Here is a 25,942-nt window from a genome sequence, read left to right as displayed (position 1 = left end):
TTCTATTGTGGTGTATGGAGATCTTCCTCATCTCTTTCACAGATACCTAGAGTTCCACTGAATATATGTACCATGTCTTTTCCAATAATATGAAATTTAGGTAAAAATTCAAATGTATTTTCTTTAAGAAAGCCATCCTGTGCCAAAATGACTTATCAAGCAATATGTTTTCTCTAGTGATTTAAAATACTGCCTTTATTTTACATTGTTTGTTTGTATATACATTTCTTTTCCAAGGCTTCATAATCTGTGTATTGGTCTGTCTATTCATGTAACAACTCGATCCTATTTTAACTACTTCTATGTTTTAAAATATGGTTGGGCAAATCTTTTCAAGTTAATTTTCTTTTCTAAAAATGTTTAGCTATTTTTGCTTTCTCATTTATTTCCATATAAATTTTAGAATAAGCTTGTCTAATTTCTAAAAATCCAGTTGATGCTTTAATGGAGATCATAGTATAAGAGAATAGGTTCTCAAGAGCATATGAGAAAAAAGGGGCCATAAGAAAAAAAGAACTTAGCTCTGTGATTCAGACAGAAGAGCAGGTGTAGGTGTCAAAGACAGCAGCAGTTTCAGGTAGCAGTGTGTGGTCTGTGTAATATCAGTAATACTGGCAGGGCTGATTTAGCACCTGTATTAGTGCTAACACAAGCCAGGCACCTGTATTAGTGCTAACACATGCCATGCTCAAATTCCTCACATACCTTATGAAATTTAAGCCTCATAAAAACATTTTAAGGGGCAAAGTCAAAAATGAAACCTAAATCTATCTTTCCCTAAAGCTTGTAATGAACTACTATGTTCCACTATGTCCAAGGAAGTAAGTCAAAAACAATCTATTAAGTACCACCTTGTATTAAATAGTGCTTTGGACGAGAACTGCCTCCAAGGAACCAGTAAGTGTACTCAGTAAGAGGACCTCTGTGAAAGTGCTGGTCTCCAACAGCAGCAGAATTGTCCTTGTCTGCTGGAGAATGGCAAGTGTGTGGGAATGGGGAAAAAAAAAAAAAGGTGCAGGCAGTACCTCTTACAAGGTAAGTAGGGGTCATATATGAGCACCTTGGGGATTTTCGAGAATGCATCACTATATAAATCCATGAAATGAATGACCCTCAAACTTTAAAATGCATCAGAATCATCCAGAAGACTTATTAAAACATATTTTGCTGTACCCCACCCCTATAATTTCTGATTCAGTAAGTCTGGGCTGAGGTCTAAGAATGTGTATTTCTAACGAGTTCCCTGGTGATGTTGATCCTGTTGTTTCAGGGACCACAATTTAAATCAAATGGGCTATGCCTTTAGTAGGTAACAATAATAAAATCTGATCAAATTAATGATCAGGTAAGGTCATTATCAGGCTACCAGGCTAAAAAGTACAATTTCTAAAAAGGGAAGAGTAAAGATTAAAATGTTTGGAAACAGAGAGTTGGCAGAGTAGAAGAGTGTGAGGTCAGCAGTCTGGCAGCCGTCACCTAGTCTCTACAGCCTAACAATCTGGTTGGTCTCGGCTTAGTCACTTGACTTCTCCAGCCTCAGTCTGCACATGCGTGAACTGCAGAAAAAAGGATGAGATATATTCAAAGTTTCATCAGAGTATTAGCATTCTAATAAAATATAATAAGGTGCACCCATCCCAAAGAAATTAGAAACAAGGAAACTAAGATCGTCCTCAGAGAGGGCAGTTATAATTAATTAAACACAATTCAGAATAGAGATATGCAAAGTCAGCATAATGAAGGCAAATTGTTAACACATCTCTGAGACTTAACTATAATTTGAGTGAATATATTAACATTAACATGTCTAAAAAAAGAATATGCCAATCAAAATAGAACTTGGTCAGCCTAGGAAACAAAAAAAAAAGCTTTCAGGAGGACAAACTGGCAAATAGTACCTACTTGGGAATTGTCTGTGAGAGAGGAAATCTTTACTATTGGACTCAAGCCTTATGGTCTCCTACCCCATAACAGATTAGACAGCATTCAGCTGCCTCAGCTGAAAGCCCTTGCTAACCAACATGATTTTTATTTGGCTTCTTGACTGGTTTGCCTACTGAAAGAGTGATCCCACTAGACAAGAGCAACATTCAATCAATTTGCCATTGCACATTAAAATTTGGCATTTTGATCAAAATGTGGCTTTATCTGTAGCCTACATACACTGATTTACAGGTGGAACAATCTGCTGCAATCTGCAATTTCATTTCTCATTTATAAATGCTAACCTAATTTTTGCATTGTTTGTTATGTGTATCAGTCTTTATGAGTTTGGAAAATGCAAACTCATCTCTAATCCACTTTCATTATACTAACAAAACCAGGTTTATGAACCTGCAGAATGAGTATCAGAACCTGAAGTGGCCTTATTTAACAAGGTAAATGTCCCTTTGTGGATGACTGCCTACAAGGCGAGCCAGCATTCCCCAGGTGGTTCCTCTCTCTATTGCTGTGAGGGATGCTTGTGGCCAGTTCCACAGAAATCCATTTTTTAAACCTTCCTCAGCTCTGCTCTTTACCACTGGGAGAGATAAACACCTGCAGATTATGTTTCTCAGACTCTCACTGGTTTCAACCAATGGATTGGCACCAGCATGAGGCTAAATGACAGAAGAAAAGGAAAGCCAAGTAAGTGTTTCTCCTTCTTCTTAGTCTCTTCCATTCCCAGTGTAATTCATTTCTTTCACTAAATTTCCTGTTTGAAACCTACAGGTTTTTTTTTTGAGGTATAGTTGATTTATAATATTGTGTTAGATTTAGGTGTACAGCATAGTGATTAGGGTTTTTTTGTAGATTATATTTTATTATAAGTTATTATAAGATATGGGATATAATTTCCTGTGCTATACAGTAATCTTTGTTGCTTTTCTAAACTCAAGAGTTTTAAGTAATCAGAATGGTTTCTATTTCCCTTCTCCAACACTAACTGATGACCATGCAACATAAGAGCCTACAAGTAATTGCAACCCTCTGTTCAAGTATTAAGTACGTGTCCATGAACACACACACACACACACACACACACATTCATAATAAAATTATATAAACCAACAAACTTTGATTAGTATCTTTTTTTAGTAAATTATACTAGGCAGCCACGTTAAACAGTCCCAAGCCAAGTGTGTAACTTACTGTGACTGCCAAAGAGCAGTCAGAGGGAATCAACATCTCAAGGAGACAAATGGTTGTGAGGGCAGTCGTAGAGTTAGATTACGTGTATGCCTAATAACAAAGCAAATGCAGTTTTCAATTTAATCTATGAACAAATCAAACCACTAGCAATTTTCAGACTGATGAATTATAAGATGTCATCACAATATTGGAGCATTTGCCATTTTTCTTAACTAAAATGTCGTCCAAGGCAGTGCATGCTCTCCAGGCAGGGTATTCACACATATGTGAGAAAAGGTACCTATGGATCACCCATCCTATATCTTGCATCCAAATTCCCCGTGCTTGTACTTGTGAAGGAACTAACTCTCCCTGTGGGCTTTCTGTTTCACACCATAGGAACAACAGAGGTTTTGTTCCCTCAAAGGCTTCTAGTAAAATTAGCTGGGACCAGTTGACAGTATGAAGCCGAATATGTGTTAGCATACACTCTTTCAAACTCTGTTCTACTTTCTACTAATATCAAATTTTTCCTTTTTCTGGTGAAATCCAGACTTCCATCATTTCTATATTATTTAGACATAGGGTTATGACTTTGAAGTTTTAAGCAACAAATTCCAGGCAAATAATTACCAGGTTTTTGTCTGATACTTTGTGAATATGCTTCAGTCACCTGAGATCCCAATGTTGCCGTGTTATATCTGTAATTAAAAATGTGTACCATTGTCAAAAGTGGCACGGAGGGTCTAGAGTCTTCTCCAACTAAATGGCTTTAATAGTTTCATATGATTGAGTCCCATTTCCCAAGTGCCTTTAAATCCTTGCTGGGTAGTAAAATAAGAAGACACATTAAGTGTCTTCAAGACCACCAAGGGAGCATTTAATGCATTTCTGCAGGCACTGAGGTATGCGGCCTCCAACAGTGCCTATACAAGTGAATCTAAGGTTTCCTTAAATGCTTAATTCTCAGAGGTAAATGATATAGGCACAGACAAAAATGATCTGGTACTCTGAAAAAGGAACAGAATTAAATAAAATGGTCAACAGTTAGTCCTAAGTGGTAATGCCTGCCACATTCACTCATTTAATAATTGAGACCATGTATGTGAAAGCTTTTATATTTATGGTCCCGTATATTTTATCCTCCAAAGCAGGATAGTTTTGGGGACTGAGAGACAATGACATTAACAAGTATACCAGAACAATAGCTGTAAACCAGGACTGTCCCAGGCAAATCATGACATATGTTCACTCCGTGATAGAAAATAAGAATATAAGACCCAGTTCTTTGTTTTCTAGGAGTTTACTATCCAGTGAGAGATAGGAAGTGAAAAAAAATATATATGATTATTCTATTTCTTTCATTACTTCTATCATCATTATCAATATTGTTACTCAATAATTTTTTTTTTTGGTCTTCCCTTGTATGGATTTATTTGATTCTTAAGGAACCTATACCATTACTACTACTATTGTCATTTTGTACATGAGGAAAACAAGTGAAAGAGAGGTTAAATACATTACCCACATTCAGTGGCAAGAAAGTGGAGAAGGTGGAATGTGAAACTATGTAGTTTGGCTCTAGAGCCTAAAATCTCACTCACTCCCCAAAGCAAGATCCCATGATGTATCATGGTAAGAAATGACCAGGTATTCTGGGACCACAGAGGAAAGGCACTTAAACTAGCCTCTTTGACCAAGCAAGGCTTTTGGGAAGAAGTGATAAATAAGCCACCAATTCAGTTGGCCAAGGGGAAGGGGTGTGGACAAGTGGAAGGGACAACAAATATTAAATCAATAGGCACTGTAAATTCCTTTAAGATTAATGATGCACAACAATCATTATATGTATCATGTGCTCTTTTAAAGCAGCTCCAGACCATGCCCAGTGAAGGTATAAACTAATTTAAAAGAATCAATAACATATGTTATGAGTTGAATTGTGTGCCCCCAAAAGATAAGTTGTAGTCCTAATTCCCAGTCCCTCAGAATGAGACCTTATCTTTAAACAAGATAGTGGCAGATGCAATTACCCGAGATCATACTGGAGTGTGTGGGCCTGTAATCCAACATGACTAGTGTCCGTGCGGGAAGAAGAAAATGCCATTTACACACACATACACACACACACACGGCGACAGAGGCACAGACTGGAATAATGCAGCTGAACCAAAGAACATCAGGGACTGATGGCTACGTCCAGAAGCTCAGAGGAGGCAAGGAAGGGTTCTGCCCAGAATCTTGGGGGGAGTATGGCCCTGCTGACACCTTGATTTCAGAATTCTAGCCTTCCAAACTGGGAGAGTATTTTCACTGAGAGCCTTTAAAACTGTTGTTTTAAGTCACCCAGTTTGTGGTACTTTACTACGGCAGCCCTAATAACAATATACAACCATACAATCAGGTACTTGTACAATTCTGCAATTAGGGAACTCTTTAGGCTACTATTAGATAGAAGCTGATGTAGAATTTATGCATGTCATGAAATGTATAGGAACACACTGTAAGTCATGCTTTTGTGCTGTTTCAGAAAACTCTTTCCAAAATGGCTGGCTACAGTCCATCTTCTTGATGGCACTATAAAGAGTAATTCAAAATGGTCAGCTGCTCTGATTATACATGCAATGTAAAAGTTCTCTTAGATTTGGTACCACACTGCACCCCTGGATGCCTAAAAGTTAATCTTAAAAAATACAGAATTCCTATGACACCCAACAGCGAAGACACTAATTAACTAAGGATTTTGTTTCTCCTCAAGCTTATCCAACACCATTTAATGATTTCTGCCAAAGGCAAGTAAGTAAACGAAAAGGGACCAGGTTGTACGGGATAATGTTTCCTCATGTACCACAAGAAGCAGAGAAAGGAAGAAATCAATTTTTGCTGATAGAAACAGATAAAACTGTCAGGAAAATAAATGTTGTTTTTACGTTTTTGTTAAGACTTTGGCACTAAGAGAAAATCAAAATAAAAGATTAACAATTCCTTAAAAAAATTGAGTTATTCTTAATACTTGTGTTCTCATTCTTCAGTCTTGGAAACACTTACACTTTACAAGCAGTTTGTTGTGTGTAGTGTATTTACTTTTTCAGGTCATAGAAAGGCTTTTATTTTTTATTGATTTTGTTTGAAGCATGTTTGAGCATTTCAGGAAAAGGCTATGATGAGCCTAATTTGGAATAAATGTGTCATGTTTACAACCAGCACTGGTATAGATTATTAATTACCACCAACAGGATATTGTTTAGCATAGAAGTGGACAGGCAGTATTTTCTACAATAGTAGCTGAAATTATTAAACTTAAGTTTCAAGCCTCAGTATTTCAAAGTCAGTCGAAGGAGTGGTCCATTATATTGGAGTTTGAAAACTCAAGTAAATCCAACTCTCTTAATGGGCAACTTTAAAGTACTAGCCATAAGTGAAGAGGATAAATTTGATTCAATGGGATCACAAGTAGATCACTACTATATTTATTTTCATGCTACCTTTTTAAAATAGTAGGGGTTTACATAACTATAAACGATTATTTACAATGCATTGAATGTGCCCAAATGATATGCTTTTTAACAAATTTATCTTTATATATACATATATGTAAGTATATGTAATACAGACTTGAAAATACATCAGCTAATTTGATTATCATTCCATCATGAAAAAATTCATTTCAGACTATGTTGAAATTGGTGCATTTCGATTTTGTGATAGCTCAGTCACTAATAGGGGAAAAAAGATTAAAAATCTAAGGGAAAAGACTATATTATAAGATATCTATCACTTAGAGATCCCCTCATATGTTAAATAATGCATTTCTGAAAATATGTCAATGGGAATATCCTTCTAATAATAAAAATTCAAAACTAAATCATGAATGTCTATGTAATTCGTGAGAATTTCTACATTAAAAGAATTGCAACTACTTACATTAAAATAACCCGTTTTAACTATGAACAATACAGCCAGTAGATTCTCAATTATATATTGATAGGTAGTACTAATTTCCTTCTGTCTTCTAGAAATGCCCTGATAATTTTTGAATGCTTATTTCATGTCAATTGCTGTAATAAAATAACAGTCATGGTCATATCACTCTTGTATATATTTTTCATTAAAATATGTAGATTTCAAAAGGAGAGATCTAATTTCAAACTTCCAGGTGATTTGTGTATCTAATTATTTTGGCTGTTTTGAGATCCATTTTCTTATCTCCGAAAAGATCCAATTTTGGCCATGAGAGGCAAAGCTATCACAACCAAACAAATCTTCAGTCTGTGTTTATATTGCAAATCTCTGTCACATGAACTTCCTTGTGTATGAACCTGCAAATTTGCAATGCTTAGATTTAATTCAAGTACAAGACATATTTTTTAAGAGATGAGAATAAATGAGGAAAATAAACTCTATACTCATGCTAATTATATAAAAGTCTTAAGAACTAAAAGCAAAATTTTATTGAACATTATACCTTGGCTAGTGACTTATGGTTTTCCTTTATAAGTCTTCAGGAAAAGTAGAAGTACAATAATTCTGAATCACAATTAAGCAACACAAGGTCAGCAGCAAGGAAGCAAAAACTAGGATTAAGTGTATAAACACATTCCTCATTAGGTTTGAGTCCAGGAGATGGGTACTGTCTTATCCTCGAATTGCCCCAGGAAAGAAAATCTAAGACAAGGTATTACAGTAGATAGTTTATTTTCAGTTTATTAATCCCAGGGAAACAGAGTAGAGGACTGTGAATAGTGACACAGAGAAGAAGGAAAAACCAATACAATGAAGCGTTATGCCAGTCATTGCTGAGAGTGACTGGCACTCCATTCTGCTGGGACCCTCCAAGGAGTCATGTAGGATATGTTACAGAATTGCCTAACCAAGGGGGCATGCATCGACTGGATTCTACTCCCTATTGACCAAAGAGCTGCTTTTCAAACAGCAACTTAATATTCTGCTGTAGAAAGTTTAGTCTTGTTCTAGAATCCAAAGTTTTGTGCTGTAACTCTATTCTTAGGACTTAACAAAAGAATCCACACAGGATTGTTATCCAATACCAAGTCTGCTAGATCATGCTGCCTGAGCAGCAAGGCAGTTTGCACTAAAACCTGGATTTGCTGCAGAGCCCACTCTTCTTCTGAGCCCTGCTTGAAACCGATAGCCTTTAAAGTTACCAGATAAAGTGACCTGGAGCAATACTTCCAAATGTATCATATGCAGCTCCTAAAATTCAGAAAAGTTTAGGATATACTGGACCTCTTAGTGGGCAGCTTGTGAGGAATAACAACTTTTTTTACAACCTTAGATGGAATGTCCTACCATGGCCCAGACCATCAGACTCCAAAAATCACCAATTTGACAGGCTGCTAAAATTTTGGATACTGTATTTCTCATCTTCTGGCATGTTTCTATCTTACTACAGCATTCAGAGTACTTGCTGCTTCCTGTTCAAAAGGTCAGAATGACATGATATAATCAATATAATGGACCAATATAATGTTCTGTAGATTACAAAGAAAATCAAGTTCCCTAGGCACTGTGATGCTACAGAGAGTAAGAGAGTAAATCTTTATCCAGGGCAGAGCAGTGCATGTGGATTGCTATCCATCTCATAAAAAAGCAAACTTTAAATTCTTTTTCTTGATGAGAACTGAAAAGCATTAAATTATCAGATGGCTAACTGCATACCAGCTAGTGTCAGAGGTGTGTCAGTTTGTACCAGTGCAGACAACACATCTGACCCAGCAGCACTGTTAGCTTGATCGTTAACCATAGTCTATCATAATCTGCCATAATCCACCTGGCTGTTTAGGCATCTCATGTGTAAAATAAATTGGAACATGATGGAGGCTACTGCTCCTTTAATGGCTCCTTTAAGTCTTTAATGGCAGCACCTAATCTCTGTAATTTCTCCTGAGATGCAGTATTACTTGTGATTTAATATTTTGGTCTGGGATAAACACAGTTTTACAGTATTCCACTGGGTCCTTCCTACCATATTAACTCTGAGTTACTCCACAGGTCTGGTTGCCAACATGAGGATCCTGCCAGCTGCTAAGTATGTCTGTCCCAATTATTCAATTGGGAGACTGGAGAAATAAACACAGACGCACTTATCTGGGCCAGGACTCCATTTATCACCGGCTGCCATAAGCCCCCACTCTGTGTTAGCATTACAAGTCCACTGCTATAGTGCCAGCTCGGACTCTATACCATGAAGAGCCCTCAGAAAGCCTTGGTATCCCTCTGTCTCCAATGCAAAGTACTATGACAAATACCACAGATTTTCGGGGGGACAGATTCAGATAGTATTTCTGGTATAAGCTTGTAGAGGTATTGCTAGACCTTTCCTCAAAGAAACCTGGTTTCCCTTTCAAACACTGAGTGTTGGCTCTGTGAAAAACTAGTTTAGACTTGGAAACTGAATGAGTGATTGTGATTTTTTTTATTACAGTGGAAAATGTCAACCTCTTCCTCACCAGGTGTCATTTTTGTCTGTTTATATGAGTCAAGTATCACTCTAGTCTAGTTTATCCCTAAAGACACCACAGTCTGTTATCCTTCACCACAAAGTCCTCTAGATAAAAGGCAACCTGGCTGCTACTCAGATCTGCTGCTCATTACACTGTTTATAGCTATACTGAGTCTGGTGGTGAAGGGTTACCAACCAACCTCTGTCATTACAGAATCCTATTATCCTGCTGACTTTAGAGATCCTAGTTTCACAGCCACATTCCCTACTGCAACCCAACTCTGCAGAGGACAGTCACCCTTGAGCTTCTCAAGGATGACAATGCCCATCTGATCAACGCATGTCTCATAGTAGCAGGAGCGTCCTTTGGGAACTCTCTAAAAACGAGTCTCATATAATAAACCTGTGCTAACTTTCCCACCTCCCCGAGCCTTCTGAACTCTCCTTCAATATTCTGTAATGGCAGTTCCTGGATCTCTATCTCACTTACTGTACATATGTCATCATGGTAGGAGTCTAAATTTCAAAGAACCATCGTAACAGCCTGCAGATATTCTTACAGATAACTAACCCAAGTCATGGAAGAGTGCTTCCACCTTAAATTCTCCCTGGTCCAATACTATCAAAATCCAGACCCAGATTACAGCTAACTCAAGATACATTAGCTAAAGCCAGGAACATGACCAAGACCAACTTTGATGGGAGAGTAAGCAATACTCTACCTACTCTACTGGGTTACCTTCAATTGTGATGTGGTGACAGTAATAGTTTAGAATCATTAAGTTTACAGAAGAAATTAGTATTTTGTATCAATGACTCAATTACAAATCCCGTGGTGAAGATTTATTAAGTAATTTACCTTTTACTAGGGACTCTGCTAAATGATCTCCATGTATTAACTCATTAAGTACATTGACAAATGTTGTTTTCACAAGTTTCTGGACTGTATGATAAATGTTTCTTCTAATCATCAGTCAAGACTACATGAAATTAAACAAAAGATGAACTCTGAAGTAACTGTGAATAGATTCAGATGTCCTGAAGAATGAAAATGATCCTCTATATTCATGAGGATTTTTATTAAATTAATGAAAATATCCTTGGTTATTGATGATATGCTGGGAGTAAGAAGTGTCAGTAGTTTTGGAGCATATTAAAGTACTGAACACAAAAGAGACTTTCCATATTCTATGTAAAAAGCAACGGAGGCAAAACTGTTTGAAAGTATGGCATCAACCACAAGAAAGACTATAAATGCCTTCTCCTAAACAAACTATGGTGAGTATATTACCCTATGCAACCACAAACTTAATAAAGATGTATATCACCAGGGGATGAGACTGTGTGTTTGAGGATACGTGGAGGGGAAGAAACTGTAAATGTAGCTATTGATATGGAATTTGTAATGAATAAATTTTTGGATACTTGTCCTAAACTACATCCTATTCAAAAATTCATCGAAAAAATATTGGTTGTTTTAGTTTGACATAAACACATATAATTATATTTCTAGAAATGCACTGAAAAGGACTATAAGGTGATACACCAAACTATTTAGCAGTCACCTCTGACAGGTGGGTGGGGGAGTGAAGAGGACCATTCATGTTAAATACCTTATTGCTTAAATAATTTACAAGAGGACTAAATTCATAATTCATTTGTTATGGGTCTGGAAATATTGAGAAAGAGGAGATAGAGGAAAGAAGGAAGGAAGGAAGGAAAATAGGAAGGAAGGAAGGAAAAGAGGAAGGAAGGAAGCAAAAAATAAGAAGGAAAGAGAAAAGAAAAGAAGGAATGAAGAGAGCAGGTAGCCAGCTCCTGAAATTATGAGTGTCTAGAGAGAATAGTATGTTGGCACATTTACTAAAAAACCCTTGCCTCCTTTCTTTCTTACCTCCCCCACGTACCTTTATGATAAACTCTCCTTAAATGAGGTAGTCTGAACATGGTTCTAGTCCATGTAAGCTAAAGAGAAAAGCAGCCGACATATATAAAGGTTCAGCAGTGCATTAAAACACAAAAATACTGAAGTTTGTTGAAATGTATCTAATTTAGGCTTAGAAATGCTAAGAATTATTTTTAAAAATTTCTTATTTCATACCTACACATTCAACTCTAGATTTTAGAGTCTAAGCATAAGTTGCTTAAGAATAATAAAAAGTCAATATATATTTTATGTATCAACATGTTTATCATGTGCTGCATGTATATATGTATATGTGTGTATATATATAATTTATGTACATATATTTATAACATATATTTAACCCTTGAAAGGAATCTATGATATAGGCATGATGGTTACCATCATTTCTAGTATATAAATAAGAAAATGAGGCATAGAGAAAAGAGAAGTTTAAGGAACTTTCCCAACATCACACTGATAGTCATGATGGATCCAGGGTTATAACCAGGCAGTCCCAGTGCCATGCTCTTAACTACTGACCTTCTTCACTTTTCTACTTCCCTTGGGTACATTAACACCCTGAGGCCACTACACATTGCCAAGCAAGATTATTTTTAAAGAAAATTTTACAAAATCTGGAAAAAATGTTGTCTTATAATACTTCTGGAAATAGAAATCTTTGTGATCCTTGTTGCCACAGGAATAGGTACCAGATTAAGAAATCTTCTGAAGAGTAAATGAGGAACCTCTCTTGCACTGCATTTCCAACTATTATCATATTCAGAATATGATAAGGCAGCAAGAAAGTCATTCCAGCTTCATGGTATCAGCCAAGAAAAACCATCCTCAGGACCAGATGCCAACAGCATGCCCTGTAGTGTTTGGCCAGGATGCCAAGGCCCAGCTGTTCTGTCAGCCTTCTTTACACAGTTTACTGACAAAGAAGAAGCCCGGTTCATGTTTCAAACAGGCAACATAAACTGAAACTGATTCACCTGCAAACACCTGAATTACTTCTAGGAATAAAGAAATAATGAAACTGAAATGATAAAATTTTTGTAGGATCAGAACACACTGAAATGGTTCCAAAAATGAAACTTCTCAGGAAAAATAAATAAGGCAATAATCTAAGCCCATCTTTCTTATTTTATTTTGGATTGGCCAGAGATCAAAGATTCCATTCCAGATTGCTGAATCATGAAAGGGAAGATGCATGGAGAAAATAAGAAATTGCTAATTAATATTAAGGTAACCTAAGGATGAAGACAGAGGGAGCATAACAGCTGGAATGACTTAATAACAAAGATAAGTTGCATTTTTAAGTAAAATTTGAAGTTCAGAAAGTGCAGAATTTGGTGCATTCATGGTAGGAATAATGGTATCATCAATGAGTCTGCTCTTGTGGCTTCTTTTACATTTACTCGGACCTCCCTACTTTGATCTCAGCTTTTTTATTCTGGAATTCTTACTCTATGTATATAAGTACAAAAATTAAAATCAAGTTATAACAAAAATTTTCTTTGGGATAGTATTCTTAAGTTAATGTTATCATTTTTTAACTTTAGTAAAATTATTTGCATTGGACTCCATTGTTTTCTGCATAAATTTTAAAATAAAAAAGTTTTCCATATCAGCTTCTTTGTCTATATCAAGTTTTAACAATTATTTCTTCTGTTTTATATATTTAGTTTTGCAATCATTTTTTTCTACCAAGTCTAATTATATTGGGTCAAGTTTTGCATTACAATTTTGTGAAGACAAGTTTATTATTTAATTAATTTTCAGTTCTTAGCAAAGGTCATAATTTGTAATTCATGTAGATTATGGATTTTAGCTATTGTGGTTTTTATTAGTTTTCAATAATTTTAATAATTATTTTTTAGATTACTTTTACCAATAGTAAGTTCAATAAAGCATATTTCACCATTTCACTTTATTCATGGCCTCATTAATCTATTGCTTCATTCTGTGAAGTTTACATGCTTATTTTCATTTGTTCTTCAGGGTTAAAATGGTAGTCAAAACATCCTTGAGGATCAAGGAGTTAAGGATGGCAGGACCAAAAGACAAGGTTAAAAGGAATCTTTGTTAAAAGATCTCCACATTGTTCTTTACTTTCCCCTATATAGTTCTGTTAGCTGGAATTTTTTTCCCGTAGTACAAATACTTAAAATACGTAACTGTGTCTACCAAATGAGACTTTTCTATCACAGTGTTGGTGTTGATTACAAACGCGTATTTTGAACAAATCAGGTTAAATATATAACAATGTGAACTGGCAATTAATAAGTAAAACATCTGAATATTCTGTATCTGAATTACATTTTTATATCACAGATACATAATTTAACTATATTACCTTGTATCTTATCCTTTCTTTCACTCCTACAAGCATTTTCTTTGCTCATTGTTTATAATTTTAGAGCCCTTTGAAAGTCTCAATTTCTGTTCCTGCTATTAAATTAGCTTATGAAAGCCAGAGCTGATGACTCTGATAACCTGAATGCTTATAGCACCTGCAAAACATTTGTTTTTGAGGCTTTCTATGAATATAATGACTAGGAATAGGAAAAGTATATGACCTGGTGCATCACATTCTCAGAACAAATGCTTCCTCCACTGCAATTATGTCATCATGAAATCATGTTCTACATTCTAAAATAAACTCATTGCCATATGAATTGTTATCTTACTGTGATATTTTTGTAGTTGTCTTTTTTAACAGCTTCCTTCGAAGTGCCTTTAAAATATCTCACAATACCCTAACAAAAATTTCTTTTTTGTCTTACCTACATGAATAACTCAACCTTGAATGTTCAGCAATTACCACCCTTATCCTGGGTTGCACATGCATACCTGAATTTCACACACACACACACACACACACACACATTTTTAGCTAAATCTAAAACATACTTTTTGACTTCCAAGAAAAGTCAAAGAGTTTTCCACAATGTCACAGTTCGGGACTCACCTGTGGACGTGGATGTCCTGTGACCAGACAGGTCAGTTCCAGGGTTTCTCCTTCCCGTATAGTGTAGACCCTTTCAGAGTAGCGCTCTTCCTCTATGTTACAGGCCAAGCCTGAGTGCACAATACGAACCGTGGGGGGAGCTGTCGAGTCAGGAAGAAGAGAGACAAGACACATAAAAAGATAAGTAAACTGTCTTCCCATGACTCATTGTGGTTGTAAGAGCAATTCTTATTAGACTTTTTACCATTGTCAGATCCATCAGTCTTAATACTTAGAGCATCCTCAAGGGATTAAAGATTTTGCTGGATTAAAGATTTTGCTGGACAGAAAACTTCAACTTTATCTCACAGTCACCAACACATTCTGAAAATGACAAAGGGGAATAGGGTGGTGGAGGGAAAACTGGTGATTCAGGAAATCACCATCATTACAATCTCAATGATAAAATTTGATGGTTAAAATGTGAGAGTTTCCTTTCTGAAATCCAAAATTTAATATAGTAAAGGATGTTGTTCAAAAGCTAGATAATGCAAAAGAAAGACCATCAGAAAGGAAAAAGGAATTTGAATTAAAGACACTGTCACTTTTTCTATTAATTTTATAAGCCACGTGGTACAAATAGGGAGCTACAGAATAGGAAGATTTGGTCATTACGAACTGAATGCCAACTTAGTTTTCAATATTTATAGACTCCTGTATTAATATGAGCAAAAGATGATCACTGAATTAAGCCACTGATGAAGGCTATAGATCATTGATGCCTAGGTATAAAATTCTGATTCAAGATACATATACTTTCATGAAACTGTCCAAATTCCTAAATACAATTTTCTCCTACTTCACTGCCACATGGGCCTTTAAAATCTGACTCACACTCACTGACTTATGTGTTATTGGAAACCCACTATACTCAAAAACTCTTCAGGTCATGAGAAATACTTAGATAATAAGACACGTTTTTTGTTATCAAGGAGATCACTTCAAATGACTAGCTTCAAACTGGAGGTCATCTCCATTTGTAGATTCAGCATTTTTGTTTGTAATATATTTGGCATGGAGAAGAAAGGGTTATTTTAATCAAAAGCAGGAGAAAAGCTGTATCTACATGTAAAGAACAGTAATCTCAAGAATTTCCTGGTAGCAATCTCAGCCTAAATGGTAGTATTATTAGCAGGGTCTGTGGTTGCTTAAAATTAATAAAAGGCACATTTAGAATTTTTTATTTAACATTTAAAAGACTATGAGTCCCATAAAATGTCAAGACAAATTTGGTGATTTTATAGAGGAAATAAAGTGATTATTAAGTCCCAACTTGCAGGAAAATTTCTTTTCAGAAACTGTGTGTTCTGAAAGTAAAAAAAGAATAGTTTCCAATATCTAATATTTTATTTTACATAACAAAATTGCACAGAATACTCGAGTTTAGCCTACTTATGGATAATAAAACAACGAGTTATTTCCATTTCTTCCAGGATACCCAAGCAGAGTACTGTTATTTAACCGTCATATTCAGGATCCCACTCTCCAATACCCAGTAACAAATGACATGTAAAAATTGCCAGCAGTTGGATGAAAATGAAGAATATATTTAGAAAAGTGGTTCTTACATTCAGTGTGCATAATATAAACTCCCCAGGAACTTGTTTAAAACGTAGATGTCAGAGGTGTATACAGAGACTTGTTACATCTGCAGAAAATTCCAGAAATCTGCCTTTTTACCAAACACCCCAGGTGATGACAATGACAGTGCTACTTAGACCAGACCACTTGAAATAATTTTCTGGGGCTAAAAAAAATTTGTTTACTAAAGGAAAATACTCCATGGGATAATATGACATCTTTCCCCTTTTAATTTTTTTCAGGTAACTAAACGTCACGTTATGCAACCTTTCACTGAATTAAAAATTAAAAGATGCTTAAACAAATCAAATGTTTTGCTTGGTATATAAAACCAATTTATCAAAAAATGTCTACCATGTCTTTGGACTCTGTCTAGACACTGTAATAATTCGTTTAGTTTTATGACATTAGAAATTATCTGCAGTGTTTCTCTGGGTGTTCTGATACAGTTCACACATGGTTTCCTACAAATCATTTCCTATAGTGATCAAATTTAAACTTCAACTTAGATAAGTAATACGAGAAAGCTATTTCTTTTTGAACATCTATCATACAACTGTACACATATTATAGATGTTAATAAACTGATGACAATAAACATTTGTAAAATATAAATAGAAAATTGTTAAATAAAAAGTATAGACTCATTACGTTGACATAATTTCTATGCCAGATTTAGCCTAACGAGCAATAGCCCACATGTTTATTAATGCATCTAATTATATAGTAACATGACATTTTTTCCAGATTAATTTACACTTGTTATCTTTGTTTTAATTTCAAATCAGTGAATAGTATTGTTAATGTTAAGACCTATCTTTTCAAAGCATCATTATGCAAATAAGTAGCTTTATTTAAAACACTTAAATTATACAGTAAGCTCACTGTGTTCATTTACAAGGGTTAATTTTCTGCTATTTTCTTCTATATTTTAACACATTCTTGGAAAAGGTAACTGCCTATATACTGTAGTCATCATGAACCTACCACCTATTTCCACCAAGGAGAGTAAAATATTCTAACAGATTGTAAGTGTTGAAAATGTATTTTTCCTAGCATGCACTGAAATATGATTAGTACTTTATAAGCTCAATGATAAGGTGAACATTTTGGAAGCTTTCATTAATTCTTTTGGTCTCCAGAAAGCTCAACTGTAAAGGTCTTAGAGTTCATCCAGGTCAGTGTTCTTATTTCGAAATTAGAGAAAGAATACTCGAGGACATCCGGTGACCTGGCTACAAATGGCCTAAATGAGACCAGGACCATTTTTACTACTTCATACTAATAAAATTGTGTTTGATATAATTAGAGCTCTAAATAACTCCTAGCTTAGACCTAGACTAGACTAGAGGAATAAAATGATTGATAAACTGTTCTTGAAGTTAAGCACCATTAACTAGATCAACAATATAAATAATATAATTGTTCCAAACCTAATCAATGTAACTTTGTCCCAATTCACTATCCTGCCTCCAGTCCCTATCAAATCCATGCAATCTTACAACTGCCAAAATAATATATTGTAACTTCTATTTTCATCATGTTGTGTTCCTTTCTAAGTATCTATTAAGATCTCCCCATAACATGTCAGAGAGTCCAAATCCCCCCACGTAGCATTAGGTGCTCTGTACACGGTCCTTGTACTCACTTCCCAACCCAAAATCCCACTTCTCTGTAACATCCGCCCAAAGTCAGCGGGAAGTTAAAGAGCACTGAGAATTCAAGTGTCCTTGCTCATGATGCCGCACCCCCCAGCTAGAATCCCCACACTGATCTTTGGACCAGCGTTGCTGAAACCTTCGCGGACTACTTCACAGCGATTCTCTTCTCTTTTTTCCAGATGTGTATTTCCCAGTGATTCTCCTTTTTCTTAACATTCTAACTGGATATAAAGAACGTCATTATGAGGATAAACATCATTTGGGGCATCTGTCCCACATCACATAATTCAGAGCAAAGTAAGTATTTAATAATTAATTTACAATTATTTTTAGTATACATCACTATAAGGACTCTAACCTCCTATTTTAACAAAATATAAACTATTATGGCACTGAATTTGCTTACTTTCAATATAAATGTAATTTGCAGTACTATAACTGAAGCCAGACAAGTTTTATCCTCTGCCTTGTTGGAAAAAAACCTCAATTTATCATCCTGAAATTGGACTAAGGGTTATGATCCCATTTGCCCTGTAGAGTCAGCAATGAATTAAAATGTTAAAATATTGCATGAGACTCATATTCATCCTAATTTGCTTGCAGTAAACTAAATCCCATTACATAAAAATCTTTCCTAACCCTAATTATATCAACTCCCTTAATCTGAGTAAGCTATTCAAGAGGTCAGCCTAAAAGGGCAAAAGAGAGGCATTCTTTTATCTTGTTACAGTACACTTTTGAAAATTCTGGACAGTACACAAACCTAATTCTGTCTGTATTCCATTGGAGAGAGAACACAAATAAATTATTCCCAATGGCAACAGCAGGATCGTTTTTTAGCCTTTTATCTCATATACAGACTTTCAAGCATATATTTACTGAGCAACTGCTACAGATTGGGCATCAGGCTATGGGCTGAGGATACGCAGATTAATGTTATGAGCTGTGCCCTCTATGAGTTTACAGCCTACTGGGGCTGCCCCATATATGTATATACAAAAATAATAAAACAATTACAGTTGAACAAAATAGGTACTCTAACAGAAGAAAGAGAAAGTACTGTAAGAGGACAAAGTAGAAGATAACTACAAAGCCCGGAGGACTCCACCAGGTTTCATAAAGCCAGTGACACTTAACTTAGGTTTGGAAAGATGCATGTGGTGGTAGCGAAAGGGGAAGAACATTCCAGAGAAAGGAAATGGTGTGTTCAAAGGCACATCTGAAAGAGACAGCCTGCAGAGTGTTTAGGAAATAACTGAATGAAAATGTGGTCCATGTAGTTTATCATTCACTCCAAATCTTGACACAGGTACCATTCTCTCAACTTGCCGTTATGTCTCCAGACAAAGGAAAGATATCGCATAGCCCTGGGAATGGAGAGGATGGGGGAGACCTACTTCAGAAGTCTTGGTAGAAGGACTCGAGGATTAACTGAACATGGTGGTGAGGGAGCAGGACTTAAGGTGACATTGAAGTTTATATTTTGGTTAAACAGGAGAAAGATAATATTTTTTTCATAGAAAATACTGTCTTGATTACTAGAGACTCCACACTGTTCACAGCTGGGAGAGACTTCAAATGAAGGGCGCCAGCCCTCAATCATGGAGGTGCTGTTAGAGGGAGGACTTGGGTGTGAAGTGTTCTGAGGGGGAAGCTTTCTTCATGTTCCTAAAGGGCATGCCGATCTTAGCCAGTAGTAAGCTAAGAGTATGACACTGGGAGTTTCCTCTCCTCTAAGAGCCCCAAGTGAGAGCACTGCTCTTTGGAAAATCCCTCAAACCCCTGGTCCAGCTGTCCTCTGGGAATCGAAGTTGCCAGTGAAATCTTGCTGCTCTGCTACATGAGGTCAAGGTAACTTATATTCTTGGTGCAGGTCACAGATCTCCTGGGATAGGTAGTGTGGAGAGAGGGAGGCCCACTGAGCCCCTCTTAGAAGCCCCAGTGAAGACATCAGTAAACCACCCTGCACCAGCATCCCTCACACACTCTAGATTCTGTTGGGGGGGGAAGAGAGAGAGAGAGACAGAATGTCTCACAACTTACTGCTTTCATGTGGCCAGACAGAGATAACAGAGTTAACCCTATTACATACTCCATTCTTGTAGCAGTGATTAGCTTTGCTTGTAAAGCAAACAAAACAGTAATCAAATTCCCTTCCCTTTTTCTACTGATTTAAGTGATTACATGATTTCATAAAACATTTATCAGTTCTCTACAGTATCGTACACTTAGCTAATTGATAATTGCCAAGAATTGGTCTCTTCTGCTTATTTCACAATTCCCAATGTAGCACATGTACTTCTAAAGCATGGTATCTTCCATTCTTCTTACTTCTCTCTTTTCTATCTGAGTTACTAGTTTAAAATACTACATGAGTCTTCTCCTCTCTACCTTTTTCACAATAATCTCCCAATTCAACTTTTAAATGAAGTATTGTGCTTACAGATGTAGGCTATAATTATCCTCCTTCCTGTTGACAACTCTTTTGCCTAGTATCTTTCTCCTTAGGCTCATTATATTACATATTTTCATATCACAAATCTTAGAGAAGAGGAGAATATGAAAATTTGGGAGAGGAGGAGAAAATTTCACTTTTAGAAGCTGATGTTGACTGGTCACCAACTGAAAAATTGTTGCTGGATATAAAGATTTAGAGTTTTGAAATGGTAGTTGACAGTTGACAGCAACAGATGAGATGAAATGGCCAACACAGAGTATGTAGAGTGAGAAATTAAGAGGATAATGCTAGAACCATAAGGGATGTGAATTATTGATACAGAACTGATATAGATATGAATACGAATACAGACAGGAGAAGAAAAGAGACTCGGGTAGAAGGAAAATGAAGAAAATGAGGTGCGTTAACAGTTACACAGAGATGCTTGAGAATGGTGAACTGTCCAAAATTGTCACTTACAACAGAGTTTCTAGTTAGGAAGAGACCAGACAAAGGCCATTGTTTATGACAGTTAGGACGGCACTGGAGAATTTCAAGTGAGACTTGGCTGTAGAGCAGCACGGACAAAAGATGGAGGAGGTGAGATTTGACTGAGAAGGAGAAAAGTCTTGGGTCAAACCAAGCTTCAGGCCAAAAGTAAAACTGCTGTTGAGGTTTATCCATATATAAAAAGGAATGATAAATATAAAACTGAATATTTTGATAATATTACACCACCGTCTCAGAATCGCAAAGACTATTTACATTGTAAGAAACAAGTATAATACTTGTATTCTCAGTATAAACTGTAGCTTTTACCATCACTATACTATTTTTATACTATCCTTCATACTTCTTTTACAATTAACTTTCCCTAAAACTCCCCTCTCTTTCTTTTCCTTCCTATCTTTCTGTCATTTTATACTTTTACAAATTTAAATCTGCTAACTTCTGTACCACATATGCATTAATCTCGCAAAGTGATCTAATTTCTTCTGTAAAAAAAAAAAATCAAGGTTAATCCTCACAGCATATAAGTATGCTTAATCTCTCCCATATTAAAATTATTAAATGTATGTTAGAAAGTGAAGACAAAATGACATGTATCCTTCCATCAACAGGCCTCCTCTTGTCTTTCCTTTACAGTCTGGTGATTAGAAATAACAGTACCCGCTCTGAGCTGTGCTTCTGCAACTGCTTTGCAATGCTCAGTCCACAGCAGTCTGGCTTCTGCCCTATCATCTGTGTTTGTAAAAGAATAAGGGAGGGAAATAGAAGACTACTTTGCTTAATTTCTAATTTTTTTGTCATTATTTTGATATTTTACCTCTCCTTCAGTCTTAGTTTACCCACCTTCACTTCTATGTAACTATAAGGATCTTTTCAAATTATACACTTGCTCTATACTTCAAAACAATGCAAACTATGAGTACATCCCATTAGTATTCTCAAAACCATAAATATAAACCTGTAGATAAGCAGAATGTTCTATTTATATGTCCATTCCAATAATTTCCTCAAAAAATAGTTAAAATCCTTCTGTCATTGTCATTTAAGTAATCCCAAGTAGGACAATATCTTGATACACAAACAACTTACAGCTTGTTTTTAATCAGCTTTTAGAACATTTGGGTTGTTTGATCCCATTGGTTATTTTGAGTTAACTACCACTTCAGCATCAATGTGAATTTATTTCCCTACCTCTTTACCCCCAACCTTCATACCTTATTAACACTGTATTCCTGTCCCCTGGAGGAAAATACATTTTACCTTTTATTTGATGAGCTATAAAGTGAAAGTACTAAGATCCTATTGATCATATTCTGGATTTAAAAGATCATATCAACTTCAATATGACTTTGGTGAAAGGCTCTGAGAATGAAGGATTTTGGATATTTTGTATTATTTCCTCAGCACACATTGAGTAGCACTGTTATAAATTAATTGAGCTTCCCTGAGAGACTCTGCAAAGCCCAAAGTAAGGCAAGAAAATTAAACCCTGAAGCCTCTAGAAAACAGCTATTAATTTTTCCTAAATAACAGAAGTTGATGTGATTTTTTTAGGTTAGTGTTAGCCAAGAATTTAAAGCAAAGAGTTTAAATTTTTAATTTAAACAAAAGTTATCTATTATATGCAATAGATACTATTTAAGAAGATGGAAGAAAGTCTGTTATCAAAAGAAAATGACATTAAATAACAATGTAATTATGTTCATGAAATTTTAAACAAAAAAGGCAATAATGCAATTTAAATTTTAATGTTAAAACGATAAAAGCAATCATGTTTTTGCGGAAAAGAATAATCTTTTAAGATCATCTTTCAACATTCTGAAATCAAGGTATTAGCTTTACAGAAAACTGAATACATAATGGCAAAATACTAATATGAATTATCTTTCACAAAATGACATACATGTGTCCTATGTTTCTCAAATGAAACACTAAAATATTTTAAAATATTATTAAGGTTCCCACATTTGCAACTTCAGATTTCATCAGAAATATCATTCTTTGTTTTCATCTTGAAATGTAACCTATTAATATCTAAGGCTAAAACTTTGAAGACTTTGGTATGTTTTATAGACGAAAAAAAATACAAGTTTCACTGAATCTAAGGTTCTTAACATTCTTTTCAAATACAGCGTTTGAAATCTCCGACATGTGTGCCAGAGTGTTACCAGGAGGAGGGGAGTAAAAGTTACACTCTTCCCCCTTAAATTTTTCTCTTTAACCACTTGGTAAAGTTTATGTCTTCCAGGTTATAATAGTCTCACATCAGATGATGGCCATGCGAGGATTCCAGCCCATGCTGCCCTCTGACTCAAAAACAAAAGGCTGTCCTGCCCCTGGGGCCCCTATATTCAGAGATTTTTACTCCCTGATAGGAAGGGTCAACGTCCCTACTCAGCCCTGAAGTAGTTTCTGAAGTCATACCATTTCCCCTCTACAGCCCTATAAGATTATGGGAGTAAAATCTCTAAGGGGGATATGAGACAGGAAGGAAGAGGGCAGGGCACAGCCATTCAAGCAATGACACAGCAATAAACACCAAAATGGTGGAATATTCAACTTCCAGTAGGCCTTGAGCTTCATTATACGCTCATTGTAATATATTAACATGGTAAATGGTACTCTCACAGGCACCATGACAATTTCAAGGCTAATCATAAAAGCTCAAATAGTGGGCTGTGGCCCAGTTCCTGGGAATCCCAGCCCCTTCCCCAAAATAGTTGGAATAATCCTCCCCACTTGTTAGCATATGAAGCTACTGAGCCCATAAAAACTAACCACCCCCACACTTCACGGCTGCTCTCCCTTCTGAGTAAGACGGCCCACACTCTGGCTATGGAGTGTGTATCTATTTCTATTTTAATCTGAGCACCCAACCCCAACACCTCATGGCCTTTCTCTTGCCTTCTGAAACAGCCTGCACTCTATGGAGTATGTATCTCTGTTCATAAATCTACAATCACTCAACTGTGGCTCGCTCTTGAGTTATTTCCTGCATGTAGCCAAGGACCCACACTCGGCGGGGCACATCCCAGGGACTCATCTGAGTTTGATGTAACTAACCACGTCTCTACATGGATGTTCCCTTTACTATGTTCTTCCCAGTAAGTCCCAGGAGAAACGTTTGACCCTACAGAAGGAGTATTAGAAAATCTAGAAAATACTTTATTAATCTCATATTTTGCTCACAAAGGACTTACGTGAACTAAGCTGAGCTCCACAACTTAAAGGAAAGTACTGTGGAGAATTGTGCTTTCCCTGAGAGGGTAGGAATGTGAGATTCTATACACAAGTTCCTGTTTCTGTACTGGGTCCAGTGCCACATCCTGACTGTCTCCAACTGAAGGCTGAATCAGGTCTCTATTTACTCAGTAAATTTAGGAAAAACAAAACAACTACTCCAGAAATTTTGGAGACTAGGTCACAGACTACTAAAACAAAAACAGTTGACAAAAAGACAAGGGAGCTTCCTCTTGCTTCTGTATCATTCTTTATATGCCTTGAGTCAGCACAGAGGCATAGCGAAGTGGGCAGAGAAACTATCACAATGCCTCGAGAAGGGGTAGCATTTAGTCCTTAAAACCGTGGATTAGGTCTTGCTCTCTAAATCAAACTTGTGAAATGGGTTCCTTTTAATAATGTCAGAAGCTATATATCACATGGTCAGTGAACCCTCCAGGGTTCTTTGAACCAAATCTTCCTGACTCTTACGAATTATTACAGCATCTTACAAGATCAGCACTCCTGAACCCACAGGTACCAATTACATCATTTTAAATGCTGTGGACTGAAATGTATACCTAAATGTACTCATCCTTCTCTAAAATAAAGAGCTTTTCAGCTTTCTTGGGAAGAACTACAAAGCCCCAGAAATACTAACTAAAATGAAATTAGTGTCATCATTGTGCTCCAACCTTAATCACAAATTGGGTATTTAGAGACAGCTATTATTCCTTCCAGTCTAGCTCATCAACAAAACAAATGAGATTTACTACAGAATATGCCAAAAATGAAAACTTCAATTTGCTTCTCCAAGAGTGGCAATGGCAGGCAGAGGACTTAGAAGATCTGTCCTGCCAATTTTCCCATTGTTTCACCCCAGTGAGAAATCACTGTTGCTGCCTGTAGCCCCAAGAAGGACATGTCACAAAAATGCCTTTCAAACCCCATAATAGAGGAGTCAGTGTGATAATGACACAAATTCGAAGTCCCCGTCTGAGCAGGCAGAAGAACCATTATCACAAAGCAAGAATAATTCCAACTCTACCAACACTCATAGAATGAGAACTTAGCAAATGCCAGGCACCTGTGCAAGCATATTATTTTGACAATCTCTAGTTCTTTCCAAAACCCTAAAAAGTATATTTTTAATTTCCATTTGAGAAAATGAGAAGTGAAGGTTAGCAAATATTCAAAGCTTAGCTTTATCTGCAGTTCATTCTTATTCTAGAAACAAATTTTGTTGTATATATACATATATATATTTCATTTTGCTATGCTGCATCTTCATTTTTAAAGGCCAGGCATTTCTTTATATCTTCAGAATTTAGGGGGAAAGAACAGAATACAAAACAGGAATTACCAATCATTTATATTCTCATAGACAAAGAATTTTTTTTAAATTACTTAGTGCCATAAGAGTTCAAAGTAAAAACATTTGTCTAAACCATAAAATGTGAAACACAAGCAATTACTAGTAAAGATCATCACTCAACTTCCAATTTTTCAAATATTAGGTTTTGACAATTTCAAAGAAATATACCCAGGAGCTAAGGAATTGCCCTAAGTTTCTGATCAATTTAATTTCCATCTATTTGAGGATGAAGTTTTAAAATTGGCCCTGTCAGTATCTCAGTGGCTCACCTCTGTGGCAGTGGGACATGGCATCCCCTAGAAAGCCTCTTAGACCTGCCATCTCCCAGATCACCTATTACCTCAGGTCCCAGGGGCAGAACCTTCCACTCCCCTCCTTAATCACCTGTGCTCCTTTAGTTTGCCATAGAGCAAGACTCTGCTCTCAACTTTAAACATTTTCCCCACTCTCCTAAAAAAACTCATAAATATCCTTTCTAAGAATTGTCATAATTGCTATTAATGCCAGAATCTGTTAATATGAGAAATCTGCAATGTCACAAAAATTTTAAAATCTTAACAGCAGTAGAAAGTCAAATGGGTGACCCACAGCATTTAACAACACAAGAATTTTTTTACTTAATGTTATATCCTTAATCTACTTTTTTCTATTACAAACTTCTAATTA

General features: G+C 36.0%; 1 protein-coding gene across 1 annotated transcript in view; it reads right to left on the bottom strand.

Annotated features, from left to right (window-relative positions):
- Positions 1-25,942, bottom strand: part of MDGA2 (MAM domain containing glycosylphosphatidylinositol anchor 2) — a 693,384-nt gene that overhangs the window by 381,325 nt on the left and 286,117 nt on the right. Inside the window, exon 2 of the mRNA XM_010967002.2 lies at positions 14,455-14,594. Coding sequence (XP_010965304.2) covers positions 14,455-14,594 — 140 coding nt within the window. The remainder of the gene's footprint in view (positions 1-14,454; positions 14,595-25,942) is intronic.

Source organism: Camelus bactrianus, chromosome 6 (genome assembly GCF_048773025.1).
Source record: "Camelus bactrianus isolate YW-2024 breed Bactrian camel chromosome 6, ASM4877302v1, whole genome shotgun sequence".
NCBI classification, from domain to species: Eukaryota; Metazoa; Chordata; class Mammalia; order Artiodactyla; family Camelidae; genus Camelus; species Camelus bactrianus.
This window is presented reverse-complemented; position numbering and strand designations above follow the sequence as displayed.